General features: G+C 50.1%; 1 protein-coding gene across 28 annotated transcripts in view; it reads right to left on the bottom strand.

The window, feature by feature from the left end:
* Positions 1-23,102, bottom strand: part of PTK2 (protein tyrosine kinase 2) — a 261,143-nt gene that overhangs the window by 65,084 nt on the left and 172,957 nt on the right. For 12 of the 28 annotated variants that reach the window (XM_040494512.1, XM_040494514.1, XM_040494511.1 and 9 more), the window contains 4 exons: positions 16,667-16,804; positions 6,880-6,936; positions 5,417-5,437; positions 4,220-4,317 (listed from right to left, as the gene is read on the bottom strand). In XM_040494512.1, coding sequence (XP_040350446.1) covers positions 4,220-4,317; positions 5,417-5,437; positions 6,880-6,936; positions 16,667-16,804 — 314 coding nt within the window. Of the gene's footprint in view, positions 1-4,219; positions 4,318-5,416; positions 5,438-6,879; positions 6,937-12,979; positions 12,998-13,988; positions 14,073-16,666; positions 16,805-23,102 lie in introns of all 28 variants that reach the window. The other 16 variants (XM_040494533.1, XM_040494529.1, XM_040494523.1 and 13 more) reach the window with 7 other exon arrangements.

Raw genomic sequence — 23,102 nt, forward strand, 5'->3', positions numbered from 1 at the left:
TGACTCAGGGCTCGATCCTGCGGGACGGTGAGATCGTGACCTGGGCTGAAATCAAGAGTCAGACGCTCAACCGACCGAGCCGCCCAGGTGCCCCCGTGGATGGTTTTAATTAGCAACCGAAGGGCTTATTCTACCCTGGGCTTTACACTGTCCTTGGCAGAACCACGTACTGTTCATGCTGGATATTTTTCTAAGGTACCTCACGTTCTGTCAAGTAGGCAGAAAAGGTGAGGACAGGAGGGGAGAAAGCAGCAGGGACAGCCCGGTGAACGGACGGAGGTTTAAGAAGCACTGCCTCAGGTCTCTGCCACGGCTGCCGTGCCCCGACTCCTACCCTGCCTCGGGGTCCCGTCCTCGCCAGAGGATCTGCAGAGGGGACGAGGTCACACAGGCCGAGAGGGGGCAGCTCCGGAGTGAAGAGAGGAGGCCTCGGGGGGGGGGGGGGGGCGGCGGTCTTGGACCCCTCCTTTCCCCCCCCGGGGGTGGCCGGACGCAGGCGCCCTCGCACAGGAGCGAGGAGCACTTAGCCATGAGATCCCAGACGGGGGCCGCATAGTCTCGCAGTCTTTAGTTTTCTCGACAGGCTTTGGGCATTTCTGTCCTTTTTGTACATCATCTCACTGAGCCTACAGGCGATCTGGGAGGTAGCCTGACAAGGTACACAAGGGTCCGGGTCACCCATTCTACAGACGACCGGGTCGGCAGAGGCTGACAGGTTTCGCGGTTTGCCCGCGATCACCCTGCTGGAAGTGGCCTGCCCCTTCTGCAACAGGGCTTTATCTCAGGAGTGACCGGGGCAGCGTGTGCATGTGACAGGCGACAGGGAGTGGCAGCGGCTGTGTCACAGACTTAGCTCTGAAATGGTGGCCACGCTAGATTCTGAGTGCTGACGATACCTCAATCTGCCAAGCTACGGGAGCGTGACTCGCTGTCCCCATAGACACCAGCCTCAGGCAGGAAAGACTGGCACAGGGGGAGAGTGGAAGGCAGGACACCGCTTCCTGTCTTGTCAGTGTTGGGAAATCCCAGGGTGCAATCCACGGCCAGCCCGATGAGAAGCAGCCTCACTGAGCCCCAAGTCCCACCTCCATGCCGACCTCCTAATTCCTCTCTGTAGCCCTCACTTTGCCTTTCAGCTCAGACCCACATATCCAACCCATCTGTGCCCTGTCTTGACGAGGATGCTGTGAAGTTATTTTAAACTTGAACTGAGCAAAACAAACCTCCTGATATCCCACTGTGGTGGTTAACTGCATGTGTCCACTGGCCTGGGCCACGGGGTGCCCGGAGATTATTTGGTCAGACATTTTTCAGAGTGTTTCTGAATGGATTTGACACGTAAATTGATAGACTGAGTGAAGCAGGTTGCGCTCCCTAATGTGGTGGGCCTCGTCTGATCAGCTGAAGGCCTGAACAGAACACAAAGCCGGTCTCCTGAACAAGAGGAAATTCCTCCTGCCAAATCGCTTTGCGCTGGGACATTATTCTTCCTTGACCCTCTGGACTACAACCACACTGGCTATGTTGGGTCTCGGGCCTTCAGATGCAGCCTGGCAGGAAGAAGCCATCAGCTCTCTTGGGTCTCCAGCAGGCCACCTGAAGATCTGAGGGGATGTCAGTCAGCTTCCATAATCACGTGAGCCAATCCCTAACAGATCTCGTTTGAAAGCACCCACACCCGCCTGCTTCTGTCTCCCCGGGGAACCCTTACTAACGTGCCCGCTATCCAACGTGCTTCCCTCTTAGCCTTCTCCGCCTCACTCAACAAGCGGAATTCATACCGATGCTCAAGCAGCCACTCTGGATTCCTCAGTTTCCCTCATCTCCCACAGGTCCAACAATCCGGAAGTGAGACACGCCCTCCCTGTCCACAGCGTGCGTCTGGAACTTTCCCTGCTAGTGCCTGTTATGGCTAGGCTCATGCACTCGCTCCCCAAGTGCCTTCCTAACAGCAAGCCCAGACACCTAACAGAGACTGTAATTCAACTGTAATTCTTTCGGGTCAAGAAGCCTCACCTGCCTTTTATCTCAGTTGGGTAGAGCCAGTCTAAAAGTTAGTAGGCCTTTTGAGTAAATTTGGACCCAGGGCTCTCTGTACTGCTTTTTGGTTCAAAGAACAGAGGTAAGAGAATCAGGAAGATAATAACAGATATAGTAAAAAAAAAAAAAACAAAAAACAAACAAACAAACAAACAACTGGAAGAAAAGTTAGCAGCTAAAAATACATAATAAATGACAGAATTACGTGTAAGAACAAGGTAGAGACTTTCAAAGCTGAAATGTAAAAAAAAAAAAAAAATGGAATCTCTGATTTGTTTAGTGATGCGGTGGCAATTGTCTGCTGCTCCTGTGACCCAAAGAAAACAAAACAAGAAAACCCTTTCAGCTCTAGAAAACCTGACAGGTATGGAACTACTGAAAAAACACCATTTGCAGCTTCCAAAGCAGGGGTAACATAAAACGTCAATCGTCTGTGTTACCACAGATCTTCCCTGACCTGAGATGCAGTTACGTCCCAATACACCCATCGTAAGTTGAACATACCCGGAGTCAAAATGCGCGTAAATACCTAACCTACCAAATATCACAGCTGGGCCACACCCGCCTTATGTGTGCTCACAAACACTCACAATGGCCTATAGTTGGGCAAAACCAGTGGACACAGAGCATTATTTTATTTACTTTTTGAGAGAGAGAGAAAACGCGAGAGCACGCACACGGCGGGGAGGGGCAGAGGGATAGAGGCAGCAGATCCCAAGCAAGGCTCCACGTCCAGCACGGAGCTCGATCCCACCACCCTGGCATCATGACCCAAGCCAAAATCAAGAGTTGGATGCTCGACTGCCTGAGCCACCCAGGCGCCCCCTACAAAGCGTATTTCACACCGAAGTGTTGCTATCCCTGTAATTCACTAAATCCTCTACTGAGAGTGACAGGATCGCTGCGTGGCTGCGGAACGGCCGTCAGTGCGTCCGCTGTGGGCTGACTGGAAGCTGTGGCCGCCACCCTGCAGGGGAAGAGGACGCACATATCCCTGGCCTGGGGAAAGATCTGAATTCAAAATTCTAAGTGTGATTTCTACTGCATGAAGATCGCTTTTGCAACATCGTGAGATCAAGAAAGAGTAAGTCGAACCACTGTAAGCTGGGGACGGTCTGTGATCCCTTATTTGTGTCATCTGCGTACACCCGTTATGCCAGCTAAAAAAAGTTCCTTGAGTGAGCTCCTGCTGGTGTCTCACGACTGCCGATCTAACCGGCACACATACCATGACCGGTGTCGGCAGGGCTGCAGAGGGACGGCCATTCTCACGCACCGCTGCCAGGAGTGGAGGGAAGGGGCGTGGCCTCTTCGGAGACAGCTCCGGGTCAAAGGGAGGAACAGACACCACGTGACCCGGTGACCCGGCAATTCCACTCTCTGCCATCTACGCGAGAGAACTGAGAACTAACTACTCACACGCAGACCTGTGCGGTGCCCGTCACAGAGGCGTCATTCCTCACAGCTAAGAAGCGGTCACAGCCCAAGTTCCCATCAGCTGGAGAACGGACAAACACAAACGGTCTACCCACACAATCGAATGGTGCCTGGCAAAAAAGAACACTAAGTACCGCTTCACGCTCGAGTGTGGATGACCCTTGAGAACATGCTAACTAAAAGAACCGATCACGAAAGGCCACATGTCGCACGAGTCCGTGTACGTGAAGCGTCCAGGAAGAGGCAAATCTAGAGAGCAGGGAGCAGACGACTGGCTGCCAGGGGCCGGGGGAGGGTGGGACGGGAGTAACTGCTAGCAGGTGAGGCTTCTTTCTGGGGTAAAGAAGGTGCTGGAAAATGTACCGTGCTGTCGTTTGTACAACTCTATCAATATACTAAGAAACCACTGAACTGTATGTTTTTAAAAAGTACGTTTTATAGTATGTGATTTATACCTCAATAAAGCTATTAGTAAAGTCATAATCTGTTCCATCCAATGGAACACTCCTTGTGGGATCTGTTCCTGATGACAGAGGCTGAAAGATCAAAATGAACAAAAGACAGACCCAGCCCTCTAGGAGCTAAGGGTGCCATTTCTCTGCTCCCGAATACTTCGAGCAGGTTGACGTGTGTGACGGGCTCTGTGAAAGACCTCTGCAAAGGAGAGCCGGGGACTCGAGAAGACAAAGAAGAGGCGACAGTCAAAAGCAGCGCGTTTTTCTGGTCACCAGGGAGGACTTACTGGACTCATGTAGACGCCTTGGTGGACGTCCCCAAACTGGCCTTCCCCGATGCACCGTCCAAGCTCGATTCTTTCTCTTTGAATCTCGTAGTCCCTGGCTGCAAAGCACGATCCGTACGTCAAAAATCAGGTAGGTGCGGTATTCCAAATGCAGACACTACACTCAACGCATTTCCTTATCATCCACGAGTACAACTCTTACTGGTGGCACATCACTCTATGAAAATGCTTTAAACAGAGTGGAACTCTCTTAAACGGTATTGTGAAAGGAGTTACACAAACTGTTAACGGCATTGGTTGAACCACAAAACGATGTGAGTTCTATCAAAGGCAGATTTTTTTCATGTTTTTAATTCGATTTAGTTTGTATCTGTCTGATCGTTTTCTAAATAGTTTTTCCAAGTAGTAAATTATATGCTTAAGAAATCAATGCTATTAGTTTAGGTATTAATATACGGAAGTCTAAAAAACACAGTTATTTAAAGCAATTATTTTACAAATAACTGAAGTCTGAAAATAGGGAGACAACGGGAAAACTGTGTCACGAGTAACTCTGTTTTAAAAGTTTAAGAGTTTTCCACTTTCTTACGATCCTATCTATATTATTCATGGAGCTAAAGAGTTTAAAGAGGCCATTTCTAAAAACTAATTTCAAAATTAGATGACTTGGAATCAAGGTTGAACATACTGCATTACAAATGATGAGTGTTTTATATTTTTGAGAGCATTTGCCTCAAATCAACATATTAATTTCTTGCGATTTATACCAAACTGACTGTTTAGCAGGCCGTTGAGGCACATGGAAATAAAATAGCCACTAGCAACCTAGACCATGAATTCTAATCCAATTAACTGCTGCGGATTTTGATTTTCTCCGGCCAGGAAACCTGCCTGCACGATCCACGCTGCACGGACTCCATTAGTGAAGTCGCCAATGGAATAAAACAACAGCCAAATGTTTCAAAACTCTTCCTGGTTTATCAAATGAGAAGCCGTACAGAAAATCCGACTCAAATTTGAGGTGGTTCTTTTCCTCTTTAAAATCACGTTAGCTGGTAGTTCCATTGGTTTAATAGCACGGATAAACCAATGACAAGTGGTTTAAGGATAAAAGTTAACTGCGAACTGAAACGTCCCACACCACTCCGCAGGCTGCAATTGCAAGCAAATGCAGTTATTTTAAAGGAATCGTGTTACCTTCGTCTATTCCATAGCTTTCTGTATTGCAATTAAGGGAGAAAAAAATTGAAGACCTTGCTTAGAAATAACTGATAGCAATCAGGTTAACAACAACAAACTCCGAGAGCACGTTTCAATATTTACTGTGTGAAATATTTTAACCACAAACACCAGTAGGAAAAAGACTAGACATAAGCAAAACCTAAATCTCCTCAAATTAACTCGATGTGATGGACACAACGCTTTCCAGTTTCCATCTCCTAATTCCTACACAGTAACATCTTCGTGGGGTTTGGATAAACGTCAGCCACATTGGACATGTACTACTCAACACCGGATAATAAACGTCCAAGTGCAAATTTGGATTCTCTGTGGAAACGTACAAAATTTAAGTGTAAATTTAAACATTTTCTGTGGTGCCGGCGCACACAAGTCAGAATGCACACAAGTAAGCTTCCGCTCTTCCCTCTGTTTTGGACCACTCTCTAACACAAGGAACCCTCGTGAGGGATTTGGGGGCACCCAGGACAATGCAGGCCTGATGCTGGTAATGCCTCTTTCATGTGTATAGTTCATGGAAATGAGAGCATCTTTTACAATAGTTACACAACAGGGTAAATAAAGTGCCTGAAACATTTATTTTACAAATACGTGTGGCTCTATGGAAATCAGGACATCCAATGCTGAATTTTTTTAATTAAAAAAAAAATTTTTTTAAGTAAACTCTGTGCCACACGTGGGGCTCGAACCCGTGACTAACATCAAGAGTTGCATCCTCTACTGACTGAGCCAGTAAACTTTTTTTTTCTTATGTGAAGGCAATTTCAAGTGTGTCTCCAATTCAAGGTCTGGGACTCTATTTTCCAACACGAGACCTGGGCTTCCGGATTCTCTTCAATCAAGAAGCAGCACAAAACAGAGAGAAGAAGCTGGTGTTTCTAGGCTGCAGGAAAGTCGTAACTGAAGCCCCCTCCCCACCCCCCCCCCCCCGCCCCCCGCCCAAGCTGTGCGGACTGGAAGCAATGGATGAGGGAAGCTCTTTGTACCTGGTCAGTCAAGGGCAGCAAGCAACAGAGTTTCAAAGGGGAAATGCAACTAACTGAATATGCAAGTTGAAAAAACTGAATATAGAAACGTGTATAGATATGTAACTTTAAATAATATAATATTCCACAGAGAGGAGATTCTATAACCAATAAAGGCTGTATTATGATAGAGCCACGAGACGAGATTCCAAAACACCTGTAACTAAGCTGACCTACTCTAGATATTTTAGCTTTAGGCTCCTGACCTCAGACTGGTCAAATACAAAACAGGTTTCTAAAGACTGAAAAGAATATTTCTGCTATGCACACTCAACGTGAGGTATTAAAGACAGTTCTAAAAGAAACCAGTAAATATCTACAACTTTTGAACGGAAGATACTTAAAAGTATCGGATCTGTCAAATCTGAACAAGAACAAAATCCAAAGCCTACTTACTTGAGGGCATCGTGTAGGTATCTTCTTCGTCTATAATCTCAGCATAGTCGTCGGTTTCTGCAGGGAAGGAAACAAGACACGTTGGAAGATGTGAACTATTTGACCTCCCGGCCTTTAACATAATTTGAAAAGGCAAAACGATCTGCCTAAGTCCCCTGTTATGCCGACACATTCCTAAAACACGATTACTCGATCTTTGCTCACACATGAGTCATTTATGGAAATAAAAGTGACGTCATGGTGCAATCTGTTATAACACACAGACTTGTTTCTCAGGGAGCAAACAGAGCTCGCACAGAGAGCCCTTGCGAATGACAGAAGGATGTGGAGCAACTATGCGCACGATCTGAGGCCGCCCATCTGCACTGACTGCACAGCTCTCGCTCATCTACACCAAAGGCACGTTTGGGCCCCACTGCTGTCTCCCGGGATTTCTCCAAACAAGACGAGTATCTCAAAAACAGGGAACCTGACATCATTCATAACTAGACTCTACAGCATGAGCTCAATGCTCTCCTTTAGAAGGCAAAAATGGCGGCCTGACGTTTGAGGACACGGGTCATGCATTTCATCTGTTCAGGGTGGAAGAAACGCAGGAATTTCTCTCTTGCCGCTTTTCACTCAGATATTTGAAGACTACGCATTAACGTCAAAAAGGGTAAAACATCTAAGAGAAAGAATGAAATGAGAAGAAAGAGCGTATTAAAATGAGTTCTTTTCTGAGGTGATGTCAAGGCGTTTCCGTGTTTCCACTCACTCCTCTCGGTAACACGGTGACTCAGAAATCCGAAGCCACGTCAATGGGGGGAAGCTCATTTGGAGAAAACCCTCACCTGAGTAACACGTACGCGGACTTAAGCCTTGTCTGTTTTCTCCTTCTGTCAAGAGGGAAACCTTTAGCTGCTCCAGGCAGAAGGACTGCCACTGCTGGGCCAGGAAAGGAGGGCCGTACTTCCTCGCTGGTCTCTTAAGGGAGCTCTTCCAGGAGAGAACCTGACCAGGCACCACCTCTGGCCCCAGAGAAACTACGAGCTGAAAGCTCTTTCCTTCATGCCATTACTACTTCACTCAGACACTAAAATTACAGGAAAGAGAGAATATATATATAGTCTATGTTCTTCGGGACGTCAGTTGTTCCACGCTGCCATGGTAATGACGGAGCCCAAAGCTAAGAGTACCTGGAAGAATTTATTTCTTGGCTGAGCTGGCAGAACAAAGTCCACAGATCAGTTCTCCTTGAACCATCTAGTAAATGTGAACCACTGCTAAGTCCCGTGTGAAAGGAGGGTGGGTGATGTGTATCACTCTTACGTGTCGTAAGTAACACCACTTCAGGATTACTCTACCCAGACCTCACGTTCCTTAATTTCTCTGCCTCTCCCTCTTACCCTGTTCTCGGTGACTGGCATGTCCTCGGCCCACAGCTTTGCTTTTGTGTGAGCTGGCTTAATGAAGGACGCTGAAATGCTCTCTGGGCACAGAAGGGAGTGACTAGGGCACTTTAAGAAAAAGGACCGAGCGGAGGGGGACTCTGCACTAACAGCTAGGACAGCTGAGGCAACACGTCACACGCATGCCATTTGCGGATCCGTCTTCTCCCTTTACTCCAAAATCTGCCCAGCTCGACTGTATGCCCTCCCCTCAGAAAGCTGAGGCAGAATTTCCACAAACAGGCGCTACCCTTACTCCTCCTTCTCTACGAAGCACACGCCTTTAGAGGTGACCCTGGGGCAGCAGGATCCCGGCGGGGACAGCTGCCGGGCGCCCGGCCTCCACACGCCTTCCTCCGCCGCCCTGTCACCAGAGCACTTCGGCAGTCCTTGCACTTGGCTCTGAGCTCCACGAGGGGACGTCATGGATCGATCACCACCACGGGCACGGAGTCCTTATGTGGCTGTGGGGACACCGCCCGCCTGACGGAGAAGGGCACGGCGCGCGGTGACGTCACAGCAGGCCTCCGACCCAGCACTCAGCACGGGGCTGGGGCTCGTGTTGGCTCGGCCAATTCTGGTTTCGGCCCAAGTGTCACCAAGCCAGAGACCCTGCCTCAAACGAACCTGCCCTCTACCCCCCTCACTCTTAACCATGCTGCCTGGTTTACTTTCCTCAGCATCTATCAGGATCAACGATCTGGCAGTCCTCTGGTCCCCTGTCAACTGTCTGTCCCCCTCCAGACAGAGAGCCCAGGGGAGCGGAGCCCAGGTGTGTGTTTGACCGCTGCATTTTCGGCATCTGGCACGGTGCCCGGCACGGAGAAGGGGCCAGGCGTATACAGGCCAGGCAGAGAGGGGTGGTGAGGGGGCCTCAGGTGGTGAGGGGACCACACACCCCGCAAAGCTGGGGCAAAGGAGCTATGTGGCCGGTGCAAGGCTGCAGACCGTGGGGGGTGGCGCCGGTGCCCGGCTTGCCGATCCTGCAGGGGCAGCTCGCCTGGCTGTGCCCTAGCTGTGCCCTCGCGTGTAGAGTGGGGACACGTCCACCGGCAGGGTCGTCAGGAGACTGAGCCACGTAGAGGCGTGTCACAAAATGGGAGCCCCTTGGGATGCTTCTTCGGGGGGCTCTGTGGAAGGGGTCTGGCAGCTGAGGGGTGCCTGCCTGCTGAGACTCCCGGTCGGCCTTCCCGGTGGGACTATAGTGGCTTCTGGGACTGCCTCTCTTTATAAAAGTCTCACTGGAGATTCCAAGCTCTGAGACAATCTGAGGCCATAAAAATAAAATGGCCAGTGTACAAAACTGATCTGGGAAAAATCAAGTTGCAGATCCTTTAATGAATTCACAAAACCACGAGTAAGAGCCTATAATTTTTTCCTCTCGATGCTCTGTGGATTCTATGTGAAACCCGGGGGCTATCAGAGCGATCTGGGCGTCACTCAGGACGGCGGCTGTGCGCTGTGGTGTAAGGGAAGACGTTACTGCGGTGTCTGTGTCCTCCACGAGGCGGTTCCTGTGGAGCAGAGTCGACACCGCTGAAGGCGCACAGGCCTACAAGACTCTGCTTGTGGCCGTCCACACAGCAGCCTTCAGCCGTGACGCTGGGCATACTTCTCCAGGAACGCTTGACATGGATCCAGCTCTCTGTTTCGTTTCTGGTCTTAAGATTGTGGGATAACATGATACCGATATGAGAGGTATTTTTACACGCTCAAGGGCCCCTGAGAAACTGCAGGCCAGCCTGAAACTGTCCACGTCCCCCCTCCCCCCAAAAACAATGGCATGATACAAGGAGAACAAACACAAAAACAGGAAGCAGGTTCAAGATCTGGGCACAGATCAGGGAAGCCAGATCCACATTCCTCACTTACGGATGATGCTGGCAGCCCGTGGCCGACACTGATAGAAACTGTTCCGCTTATCCGGCCAGGCAGTACTGTGACCATCGCCCCCCTCCGCGGACAGGAACCTGAGACCCCCAGGGCACGTGAGGGTCCCCCGAGTCCCGGTGCCAATCAGTGGTGGGCTGGTACGCGGAGCGGCACTCGGGCAGAGTGCCCGCCTCACTAGGATCTTCCACAACACTTACGGGCACTTTGGTTGCTTTTGTAAAGATTTTATTTTTAAATCGTGGGACTCGAACTCACAGCCCTGAGATCAAGAGTCGCATGTCCCACTGACTGAGCCAGCCGAGTGTCCCTGGGGACTTTAGGCTCCAAAACTATGGACTACTCCTCTAGGGACATTTAGGGACACTCCCACCTACCCCCCCCCCCCCAACACCGGCACAGCTCTGTTCAGATGTTCACAAGAATGGGACCTGTGTTTTGGGGAGACGGTCTCAGGGTACCTGGCCCATGAATTAAATGCTTCAAAATAAACCTTTTTAAAAATGGAGACTCCCCAAACCTGGTACATTATAATCTGAAAGGTTGGGTATCATGGTAGGTGGTAAAATAAAAGTGACAGGGAGACATGTTAAAGGGACAGAAACTGACAGCTCAGCAATTAGGAGAGAAAAGAACCAAGTCCTCATCTTAGAGCAGGGTCCCAAGAGGTGAGGCTGCTGTCGAAAACGATACGGCTGCACGATGTCTCGTGCTCTGTCACCGAGAGAGCCTGACGCCTCTGGGGTCGCTGCGAAGGGGGTTCCGCCTGGAATCGGGGGAGCGCGTGTCAGTGGACAACGGCTACCACCCTGTGGCTGTCAATAAAAGAAGCCGCACAGAAGCCCTCAGGCTCACGAACTTCTCAAACGCGGGCAACCTGCTCAATCTCTGATGGGAGAGGGGCAGACCTCCTCTACCGGCCTGGCCAACAGCGGTGTCCCCTGTTCCCCTGTGGCGCTCGTGCCTCAGCTTGGACCCCTGCAATTCTGCCAGCCTGTTCCCCTGACTGGTTTCCGTCCTGCCCTCAGGGAGCTGGAACATGGCATCAGTCCCACAGAGCAATGCCTTGATGGGGACAAGATTACTTGGGCCATTCGGTGGGACTGAGCAGTGTCACAGCTTCTTATCTGACCCGGGGGACGGAGACGTGCCATTAGCCGAGAGGCACTGGGGAGCAGGGGAAGAGTTCTTTTCTAAGAAGCCAGGAAGGGCCCAACCGTGCTCCTTTTAATATCAACCAGCTGCATGGCCCAGACCAGGCTCGGCAGCTCATTCCCGGAAAGGGTTGGACGGTGTGCATTTTAGACTCTGCTGCAACTGCTCGACCCCGCTGTTAAGTGACCGTCGGCAGCCGCGGGAGCAGATGGGGGCGGCCGTGCTCTAAGAAGCTCTTACTTGTGGTCGCTGAGATGGGAATTTGACGTGGTTCTGATGCCACAAATACTATTGTCTTTTCCCTACTCAGTAAAAACATTAATAATCGTCCTCAGCTCCGGGGAAGAACAAGAGGTGGGCTGGGTTTGGGCCACATGGGCCTCAGCGCGTGCGCCCCCAAGTGACGAAAGCCTCAAGGCCCGGCTTGTTCGTCTGCAGGAAGGGAACAGTAACACTTGCCCCGTCTGGCCCACAGCACTGGGGAGGTCAAGTGTGGGGGGGAACGGGTTCTTTACACAGACGATGTGGGAAAAACCACGTGTTCATGAACACGTGGTCAAATTTTCACGTTTGCACAGTAATTCTCACAACAACCACTGAGACCTTTGTGGATGAGGACGCGGGACATAAAGCAATCTGCGCAGGCCCACTGAGGGAGGCCGCTGGTGACAGGATGGGGTGGGGGGGTGGGGGGAGGCGTGAGGCTGGAGCCTCCTTCCTGCCACGCATCCTGCGGCAGCCGTGGCCTCGGGGGTCCCCCTCGGGCTCGCGGCCACGACGACACCCGACACCCCATCCGGAGCCGCGCGGTCTAGCACCTGCACACGGGGCCCCACGCCAGCAGCGGCCACTGACTGACTGCTTCTACCGAGGAGGGGCCCTCCATGCTGTCAGCCGCACGGAGCAGACGCACTTTCCCAAAGTCACGTGGTTAAGACCTTTCGCCGCTCAAGTGCTCCATCCCACCATGAAAATGACCCAGACGAAACCTTCAGGGAAAGCATTCTCTCATTCCATCACGAGGAAAAATGCCATTCCCCCCTAATTTGAGTTTCGTGTGAGGAGTTAAAGGTTCATGTAGGCAGGCAGGAAGTGGGGAACCTGAGTCACGAAATGTGACTTTCAAACTTCCGGCTCATTAAGTGCTACCCTCAACAGCTTGAAGAACAATCGTGACACTGTTGCCGGTATCTCTCTCGCTAGTTTGTGTGGTTCTTAAAAATCTCGCTTTGCTCCTTCCTTTCTGCTACCCACTCCCAGACTAAAATTGTTATGTGTATACGCTGTATTTGGGAAATCCCGTGGGGATCTCTATCATTGACAGTTTTCCACTGTGACTAATCTCATGAGTGGTACCATTGTGACAATCTTTCTTGAAACCCAAAGTTAACAAGGAAACCTAGAGAATTCACTGTGTGTATATACAACTCCAATTTACCACTGACACATGATAGAGAAAGTGCAAAGCCCTCAACAAGTTTTAGGAGATCATTTGTTCACAGCATCATCTTTTCACACTTGTTTTGCTGAATCAAAACCACATTCTGCCTTTCATTGAATACTGAACCATATTTACGAATAAATAATTCTGATATTAGTAACACAAATGTGAAAATAAATATTACCGTCCCCACTAATTTCATCTGCAGATCCAGGTAGCATGCAAAGAAAGGGAGGGTGGGGAGGAGAGGGGCAGGGGAGAGGGGAGAGAGGGAGACACACTATTAACATGACAAGTAAATCAAAGTGCAAGGAAAACAAAAACTCACCCCCCAGGTCTCATTCGAAAGATAAAAGAGCGATTGCAGCAGAAAAGTGTGTTTACTCCGTTTAAGGACATTATGGCGAGTTCGAAGCTGTCAACACATTATACAAAGTTACACAGCGGTTCAGCAAAGCTGCTTTCTACCACACTGAGCAAAATTAATCCTACAGGCTCTCGCAAGTTAAATGCTAAAGATGGCCTTTACCTCCCTCAAAGGGAATGTGCATCCGCTCAGATAAAAGTGAAAATAACCAGTCATTAATGAGTCTGGTAAAGGCTAGCCAGGGGCCCAGCCCTCAGCACGCCTCCTCCAGGAGGGCCTCCCCCAGCGAGCCATGGGGGTCCCAGGACACGGGGGCCACAGGCCAGGCCCAGCACATAAGCTGTACCACACGTCCAGTTTCCATTTAAATTTATGCAGTGTTGTGTGGAGAAATTCCTGTTCTACTTACAACAAACGATCTCTGCTTTCCAGAACACTATCCAAGTGGCCCGGCCGCCTCTGCCCCGCGGCACCCCAGAGCACCTGCCAGCAAAGCAGGAGCAGACGTCCGGGGCTCGCTAACTCAGTCGGCCCGCAGGGCACGGCCGGGTACCTGCCGGCCCCCGAGGCAGAACACCGAGCCCCGTAAGGAAACCAGGAAGCTACGCCTCGCCCTGTCATGCGTGGGAAACCCGGCAAACAGGCAAACAAAAAGTCTTCTCTTGGACAGCAGCCCAGAGACGGGCACCGCGAACCGTCGCCCCCCGTACGGCTACCGAGCGCGGACACCCAGCACAGGCCACTCTGCTCGGGACGGTCTACGAGCGTGGGGTTAGGTCCGCTGCCGGCACGGGCGAGTGGGAGCTGGCGCAAGCTAGTGCAGTACCCGTAGGAGAAGGCTCGTGGGAACAGAAGACCAAAGGGAGAAAGCGCCTAGCTTTCTTAACTTTATGCTGGCGGGGACTGACTCCTTTACAAAGAGGCGAGAGGAGGGAAGAGAAAAACAGAAACACATTATTCAGTACAAAAGGAAACTTAGGTTACATTTTAAGGCAGATGTATAAAAGCAGAAACAAAATTGCAATGCTTTTATTTCACTACTGGCACGCTTTAACTATGCTTGAGTTTTAAAAAACGTATTAACATTTTAAAGTGCAAGTTCGTCTTTTAGCAAAGATTACTACTAGATACAGAAACTTTTGGACAGACATAGCAGTCTCCCAGCTCTGCAGAGCCAGCCAGGTGAAGGTATAGATATTTGTACAAATAACAAAACTAAAACAAAATGAGACTAGACAAAAAACAAAGACGGATAAACAGTTCAAGAACCTCGTGGACATTCAGCCATACAGAAAAACTGCCAGAAACTAGCAGATCCGGATTTGTGAGAGTTTTACGAGCGATTTTTCCCAAATCCTCAGCAAAGACACAGACTCACAGACCTTAAGTGCACACTGTGAATCAACTGCCTTAACGTAAAAACCAGCAAGGAGGTTTGGACACACAGGCTGCAAAGCGCAGACCTAGGGACTGCCTGACTCTTTCATGCACTTTAAACTCATGTGACCGCCCTCTCTGCACCAGACACCGGCTGGGCCCACGTTACCCATCCTAGCCCTCCAGGAGCACACAGCACAGGAGAGCGGAGAAGCAGCGGGCGTCTGTCAAAGCGAGGTCAAAACAAAGGACGTACGGTCTTTGAGATGCAGCGGTGATAACGCGTGACAGAAAAGACAAAGGAGACATGCAAAACTTAACTGCACAGCCACAGGGGCCCCTCAAGAAAGGCCAGGGGACCAACTGATGGCCAAGAGCTTGCAGACAGTGTCACTGTGTTAGCGGATACAAGCGAGAGGAACTGAAACATATGATGTGATATTTCAGACCGGACGGGGTACCCTGCGACCCCAACCTCATTACCGAGCATCTCACCTCCCACCCCCACAGCGTGAGTGCAGCTCCCTGCGGTGCCTCGGTTAAGAACGGGGTCCAGTGTGAAGCCTGAGTGCCCTCTGTCAGGCGGGCAGGAGCTCGGGCCTGGGGGTGAGGAGAAGGGGCCGGCCTAAGAGCTCTATGGGACGCTACCCGGTGAGACAGGAACACGGGCTGTGGATAAGGTAACAGCAGTCTATCACTATTAGGTTTTCTGATTTTGATAGTTACGCTGTGATTGTTTAAGATGATGTCCTTGGTCTTAGGAAACACACGTTGGAAAGTTTATAGGCAGAAAGGCACACCCTGTCCACAAGGGCTTTCAAATGGTTCAAAGGAAGAAAACTGAGTGAAGGATAAAGTAAGTGGGCCAAAGTACAAACACAGTGGATTTGAATAAAGAATAGACGAGACTTCTTTTCACTGCTCTTACACAACCATTCTCCAAGTGTGAAATTATGGAAACATAAAAAATACAAAGAACATGTATGTGAACTGAGATGCTGGCCCCACTATTCACTCCTTGACCTTGAAAATCTTACCAAACTTGTTTGTGTTTTATTTGTGAAACGAGGCAGGAGCAGAGGCTACTCCCAGGGAAGAGCTGTGGAGAGGGTCCCCGGGGACTCCCCAGGCCACACGCACGAGGCCACCACCACGGAAGTGCCAGCTGTTCCCATGTTCCCTTGCTTGTTTCTAAACTGGGCTGAGACTTCTTTACATTGACTTAAAAGGCAAGTAGCTTCTTAAAAATGTAAGCACAGGAAAACCTTGGATTGTAAGTAACTTGTTCCACGAGTGTTCCACAAGACGAGCAAACATTTCTAATAAATTTTAACTTGATAAATAAGCGATGTCTTGAAATACGAGTCGTACATCACATGATCACAACTGAGCCAATGGTTCTTGAAATTTGCTCTGATATACAAGCGCTCTGGATTACAAGCATGTTTCTGGAACGAATTATGCATGCAAACCAAGGTTTTACTGTATACCTTTCCTTCAGTGATACCAAGATCAGCCCACATCATTAAAAATGTTGGGGCTCCTGGGTGGCTCCGTCGGTTAAGCATCCGACTTCAGCTCAGGTCACGATCTGACGGTTCGTGGGTTCGAGCCCCGCGTCAGGCTCTCTGCTGTCAGCACAGAGCCTGCTTCGGATCCTCTGTCCCCCTCTCTCTGCCCTGGCCTGCTCACATTCCCTCTCAAAAAAATAAATACAACAAACTAAAAAAAAAAATATTGTTAGGACCCTTCTAATTACTTTATTTGAGATACATTATGTTATACAAGACAGTTACACTTGTTAAACACCTGCCATGCGCTGGGCCCACCATGTAGACGCTAGCCTCCCAACTCCTACCTTATTTAACTTGTGTTCTCATTCGGGGAAAAGACAGTAAACAAAAAGGTAAATTACCTGGTGTGTCAACACATACGTGCTACAGGGACAAACAGAACAGAAGGGGGCTGGGCGTACTTACTTTCTAGTGAGGCTGCAACTTTAAACACAGAAGGAGTCACTTGCAAAAAGCCTTCGGGAGCAGAGGGAAAGGGTCGTATGCACATCTGGGCAGAGCCAACAGCAGCAGGGCAGGCCCGGCTCTGCAGAGGTGAGCCTGGGCCACTTACCGAGGAGCAATGAGGTTGGGCAGGGTGACAAAAGAGTGAGAGGTGAGGGAGAGGTGGCCAGTGCTCCCAGTGGTGACACAGACCTAGAAGCCCACGTCAGGGCTCTGGCTGCACTGTGAGTGGCGTCAGGGTAGATGCCTGTAAGAAAGGAAGTGAGGTGATTGGCCTTAAGTGTCAAAGACTTCCCGGGAAGCTTTCAAAGGGTGCAGGAACTGCCAGGCTACTGCAACCATCCAGGCACGGAGTGGGTGCCCGCGAACGAGGGCAGCTGCACAGAAAGCTGAACTGGACACGCTGTGAGCGCCGAGCCAGGTAGGATGTGCCAGTCGGCCGATTATAAAGGAGAAAGAAGCAAGCACCCCAAAGCACCCCAAAGACCGGTCCGATCAGCCAGAAGGAGCTGCCACTAAGAGGAGGCCGAGAGCTGCATGCTCAGCGGGGAGGCCAGGGCTCCCTTCCGAGCACACGAAGTACGAGAGGCTCATGAGGCCCCAGAGCGCAGTCGGCCCAAGAGTCTAGGGCTCAGGGAAGCTTCTGGGGTTGGGATGGCACTTCGGGAGTAACCAGCATAACGAAGGCATGAGATACAGTAAGATCCCGGAGGTGGCAACTGGCGGCAGAGAAGAGGCCCCAAGACAGGCAGCCGGGGTCCTCGAGCGTGGAGGGTGGGGTGGCAGTGGTGAGGCGGGCAGGAGGGAAGTCAGGGAAGGATGATTTCCAGAAGCAGCTGGGGGAGCAGCAGCACCCCCTGTGCCGAGCTCTGTCGCAGGGGGTGGGGGAGGCGAGAGGAGGGCCGGAGCCCCACACAGAGGGGCCAGGGGTTGGAAGAATCGCCTAGCACCAACACAGAAATCACCCGGGGCTTGCGGGGGGCGCCAGGGGGGCGCTGAGCCAGGATTCAGACACTGAGCTCCCCTCCAGTCCCCGTGCAGCAACCGCTCGGAGAGAAGACCGTGGCTGTGGCTAGGAGGGCAGGAGGGCAGCAGGGCAGCGGCGCCCCCAGGACAGGCTCACACAGGTCAGGGAGGGTGACCAGAGGCGCAGAGAAGAGCGGGAGAGGGCACACCATGGGCGTGTGTGATGGGGATGGGGGCGACATGGGGCTTCTCGAGGGGCTGGCACAGGGAAAGCGGCCGGACCTTCAGGGCAGATAGTGTGGGTGGGCAAACTCCGGCGACCATCCAACCCGGGTGGTCATGGGGGCCCCCTACCCCTGACGATGCTAAAGATCCACGGATTCGTAATGAGGCCCCAAAAAGAAAACACAGAACAGGATCTGACTCGGAAGGCAAGAGTCCTTGTGTCACCAACTGGAAAATAAAGGGAAAGAAGAAGGCAGTTTTCTGGCCTTTCTAGTAGGAACCAAATGTGTTCAAATGTGTTGTCCCGAACCACGTGGTTGGGTTTTAACAAGTTCCACAATTATTATGCAGCTACATCATGCTAAAACCTCGGAGGGAAAGCTTGGAGGTCAAGTTATAGAATTTATATTTTAAAAGTTTCAAGCCTTCTTTTAAAATGTTTCTCTGTGAAGAAAAAATATAACAGGGCTTTTGGACATTAGCAGTATTTGTTTTTCTATTTGGCAAGATGATACATGGGATTCTTGCATTTTAGTAATGGTTTTTTTTAAAGATTAAAGATTTTTAATTATTATGTTAATAAGCCCACCCAGAAGATTTAAGAAGGTTCATGAACCAGCTACACTCAAACACGGCCAAACTGCAAAGCAAACAGTAGTATAAACCCTCTCATTCAAAGTCTCTCATGAGGTACTGCAGACCCCTTATTATGTGGAGGTGACTAGGAACAAGGCAGGCACACTCTCCATTTTGGAATCAAGTGCACAGGGCCAAGGGAACAGATGTGTGTGGCCTGGAAAGAGTGTGGAAAAGTGAATATCCTGCTTCTTTTCTTTTCTTTTCTCTTTTCTTTTTTCTTTTCTCTTCTCTTCTCTCTTCTTTTCTTTTCTTTCTTTCTCTTTCTATGTACCTACCTACCTACCTACCTACCTACCTACCTACCTAATTTCTTGAGAGAGAGTGTGAGTGAGGGAGGGGCAAAGAGAGGGAGAGACACAGAATCTGAAGCAGACTCCGGCTCTGAACTGACAGCACAGAGCCCGACACGGGGCTCAGTCTCACGGACTGTGACATCATGACCTCAGCCGAAGTTGGAGGCTTACGTGACAGAACCACCCAGGCGCCCTGTGAATACGCTGTTTAAACTGTTGCCATAGTCATTATTGCTCTGCCTTTCATGCGGGCTTGTTTGGAATTTGAAGCGTGTCAGGCTGCTGCCTCCAGGGAGCCTATACATGTCCCTCTACATGCCTATAGCCAAGGGGTCAAGGCCAACTCAAGCGTCAGGACTGGGAAGCCAGTTTGGCTCTGGATACCACTTCTTATGTATATCGTGGATGTTTCCGTACCCGTGTGACTCCAGAGTATTTTTCTCAATTCCGTTAGAAGACAGAAAGGACAGGCAGGTGATCTAGCAGCCCAAATCTCAGCAGAGGCAAAGGGAGTTCAAGTGACCTCATGGTGGTGGTGCAGGGAGGCCAGCACAGTGGGGTGTTTCGATCATCCACGTACAGCACCATCAGCCGTCCTGACCACCCCAGTGAGACACAACTGTGAACCTCTCAGTGGCTAAAAGTCTCTCCTAACACGACACTGATCATAGATCCCTACTCATGACCGCTGAAATCTGAAGAATTTCTAGTAAGCCAGGTATACCATCCAACACTTAACCACTTTGTGCACATAAAAGTAATCGGGAGCATCAGTTTGATTAGATTATGTCACAGAGCATTTAATGCACAAAAGTTAACTTTGTGTGTACTAGGCACTAACACTCTTAAATTAGGGCACTTTTTAAAAATGCCTAAGAGCTAGTGTTAAAAGTCAAGGTTCAGCGATAGACAGAGACTACCCGTAAAGTACGGCATTATCAGCATAGAAGCTAGCATGTAAACCAGACAAAAGAAATGCTTTCAAACTTGAAGACAGGGCAGGTGTGAATTTTAACAGAAGAGTGTCAGGGAGGGGTCAGCACCACACTACTGTTGCCAAAGGAGGTGGGGGGGGGGGGACAGGCTAAAACGCAATTGCACTCAAACTCTCCCAAAACAGCCGTCCCTTCCACAGACGAAAATCACTAAGTTCTGAGTGATTCAGTGTGATCTCATGTGAAGACAATGGGTTTTGGGGTCCAAGACGTGGGTTTCAATCAGGCTGTTGCTTACTGTGTGAACCAGGCCAAGCCACCTCAGCTCTGAGTCTCAATGTCCCCTCCGTAAGGTGGAGACAGCACGAGGAACACGGCCCTGAGGTTTAAACGAGATAATGCACGCAGATACACCAGGCATCATCTCTGGGCCTCATTCGTATATAAATAAGTACTATTTACGGAGCTGGAACAGAGCAACGAATAAATGACAGACCTAGTATTTCAGAGACCACAGGAAAAGAGAAAAGTACAATAATTATTACGGACTATATACACACCACCTTACAATTTATACAACTTTACAGTTTACAAGCTACTTTTGCATATTTTATAAAATGGATTGTAGAATCTATAAGGAAGCAGCTGAAAGCAAGCAACATCTACTTGTTAAATATATTTTAGTTTAGGGTAACTTTTAGTCACAGACTTGAAAACCCTAAAAGTAATAAAGGAAACGCTGATGCATGATTAACAACTAAACTAAAACAATCTGTTGCAAAGTCAAAATTTTAAAAAATTGCAGTAAGGGGCGCCTGGGTGGCTCAGTCGGTTAAGTGTCCGACTTCAGCTCAGGTCAGGTCAGATTTCATGGTTCATGAGTTCGAGCCCCCTGTCAGGCTCTGTGCTGACAGCTCAGAGCCTGGAGCCTGCTTGGGAGTCTGTGTCCCGCTCCTCTCTGCCCCTCCCCCATTTGTGCTGTCTCTCTCTCAAAATAAATAAAACATTAAAAAACTTTTTTAAGTTGCAATAAATACTGAAAAAAATATCATCACATAGGTCTCAGCAGAAACAACGAAACCGAACATTTCCACAGACAGAAAAAGGGTCACTACACATTGGTTTTCATGGCAGAGATACAAAAGAGAAAAATTGTTTTACAATCTCTGGTCCAATTATAAGTAATCTCAACATCCAACGGGAGCCTGTTCATAATGTGGTGGCATCATCACCACATGTGACCCTCTACTTCTGGTCATATAAGGTTTTATGGCTTGATGAAGGGCTTGGTTATTAAAAAACAAACAGCCCCTAAAATATAAAAACCATCCAAAGAAAACAACCAGAGTTTATGCCTTCAAACACATTTCAAAATCAGCTGTGTTCACTGCCCTTCCTTGGAAATATCTGTATTCCTGGAGAATCTGCACACACACGCACACAGCTCAAGCCCTGTCACGGATGCAGGCCGCACCCCTCCCTGCGGTACTCGCAGACCCCTTCGTGCACGCACTGGCCTCTCAGGTCTGAGTCCTAACTCAGCTCTATAACATGCACGTGTTTCCTAAAAACTTAATAATTAGGCTAAAAAATTACTTCTGGTCCTCAGAATCTGGTTAATCTTCACATTTGGCGACATTAAGTTTGTTTTCATAAGGAAATTTTGTCCAGATTTCAAAGATAAATTCTCCATATACTCAACATCAATTACAACTGTGATCTTAACAAAGATCATCTAGCAGGGAAACTCCCCTAAACGAGCACTGAAAGGCAGTACAGCCTCGAGGGCAGTGACGACCCGAGTTCCAATCCTAGGTCCACCAATTTCAAGCAGCGTGACCCTGAACAAGTTTGTTTACTTCCTCACTGTTCCTTCCTTGTCTCTGTGAAATGGGGGGATGAACAAGACCCTGTAAGGCTGTCGCAGGGGTTGAACAACAAGGCACGTGAAGGTTTAATGCCGTGCAGACTATAGTGAACATTTGGTAAAGAGAGTCCTGTCGTCTGCTGGCTATGTGTGACCTTGGCCAAGCTCCCGAGTCTGGGCACCTGCGGCATCGTCTGGCCCTCCCCTGTTCTCTGCACTCCACACTCCTGCTCCGGGGCCCAGTGCACCGCGTCTCCCTGTCTGCACGGCTCTGTCTCTCCCTTCATTCAGTTACCTGCCCACGCATCACCTGCTCAGAGATACTTTTCTTCACCAGTTTTATTATTTTTTAAAAATGTTTTTCATTTAAGTAATCTCTATACCCAACATGGGGCTCGAACTCACAACCGTGAGATCAAGAGTTGCCCACTCCTCTGACTGACCCTGCCAGGAGCCCCTCAACCAGAATTGTAAATAGCCTCTCCCTCACTGCTCTTGGTTTAACTGCTTGATTTCAATCCAGCATGTCTGGCCTGTCTCCTCCGTAGACTGTCAACTCATAAGGGAAGAGGGCTGGCCTCGTTTTCACCATCAGACCCCAGCGTCTGGAACTATTCGCTGAGTGAATTACCGTAAGTGGGAAATGTACGACCGGAACACCACCCATCTGCCAGGGTGTGCCACGGGTTAAATGAGATACGGCAGGACACAAAAGCACGTGCTCATGGCTGGCATTCTGCTGGACTGCAGCCTCACCCGGGAGCCTGGAGGCAGAGCGGGCTCGCCGTGGGGGCAGCAGGTGCAGGCTTGTGCAGGAACCGGGGCAGCTGGATCTCTCCCTCGGGTGCCGTAGGGCTTCCAGGCTGCTAGGGAAAGAAGCACCCTCGGGGTGTACAAACAGTACTGGTTTTCTAGGTATCGGAGAAACAGTTCCTGGATTAAGTGTGAGGCAGGCCCCTCAGCCTCTGTGGAAGATACGAACACGCCAATCCCACCGACGTGGTCCAATCCCACTGATGTGGGCGAGCAGCAGGGGGAATGACCGAGGGTCAACAGAAACCCGAAGCCATCGGTGCTGTCGCTAAATATCCCTGGACAGCGAGGACTGTTCTTCACCTGTAACTGTAAATGCCCCAAGTGACAGCCACGTAGGAAACAGGACCACCGACTCTGAGGACCAGAAAGACTGACACGGGATGATGAAAACAGTGTCCGGGCCAGGGGACCGCACAGGTGGGCTGAAAACAGCCGTGAGGAGGTAGGGAGGGGCGCAGGCCCCCACTTTCTGGAAAACAACATGTCGGGTGGGTGGGGGGAAGGCCACTGAGGGCTGAGCTAACGAGTCTAAACTCTGACTGACTGTAAATTACAACTCGAGTTTCTGAGCGGCGAGCTGCCAATTTCAATGAAACACGTGTGACAGCAGTGCAATCAATCAACATGGAGAAGAGACTGAGGTAGAGACCCAAGGCCGCGGGACAGCTAGGAGGGAACCATGAAGACCCGGGCCAGACCCGGGGCCGCGGGACAGCTACAGGGAAGTGTGAAGGCAGAACGATCAAGGGCGGGGGGGGGGGGGCGGGGCGGGGCAGGGGGAGGTAAGACCCAGGCGTGCGAGGA

The sequence above is a fragment of the Herpailurus yagouaroundi genome, unplaced genomic scaffold (assembly GCF_014898765.1).
Source record: "Herpailurus yagouaroundi ecotype Mexico unplaced genomic scaffold, PumYag 186, whole genome shotgun sequence".
In the NCBI taxonomy this organism is placed as follows: domain Eukaryota; kingdom Metazoa; phylum Chordata; class Mammalia; order Carnivora; family Felidae; genus Herpailurus; species Herpailurus yagouaroundi.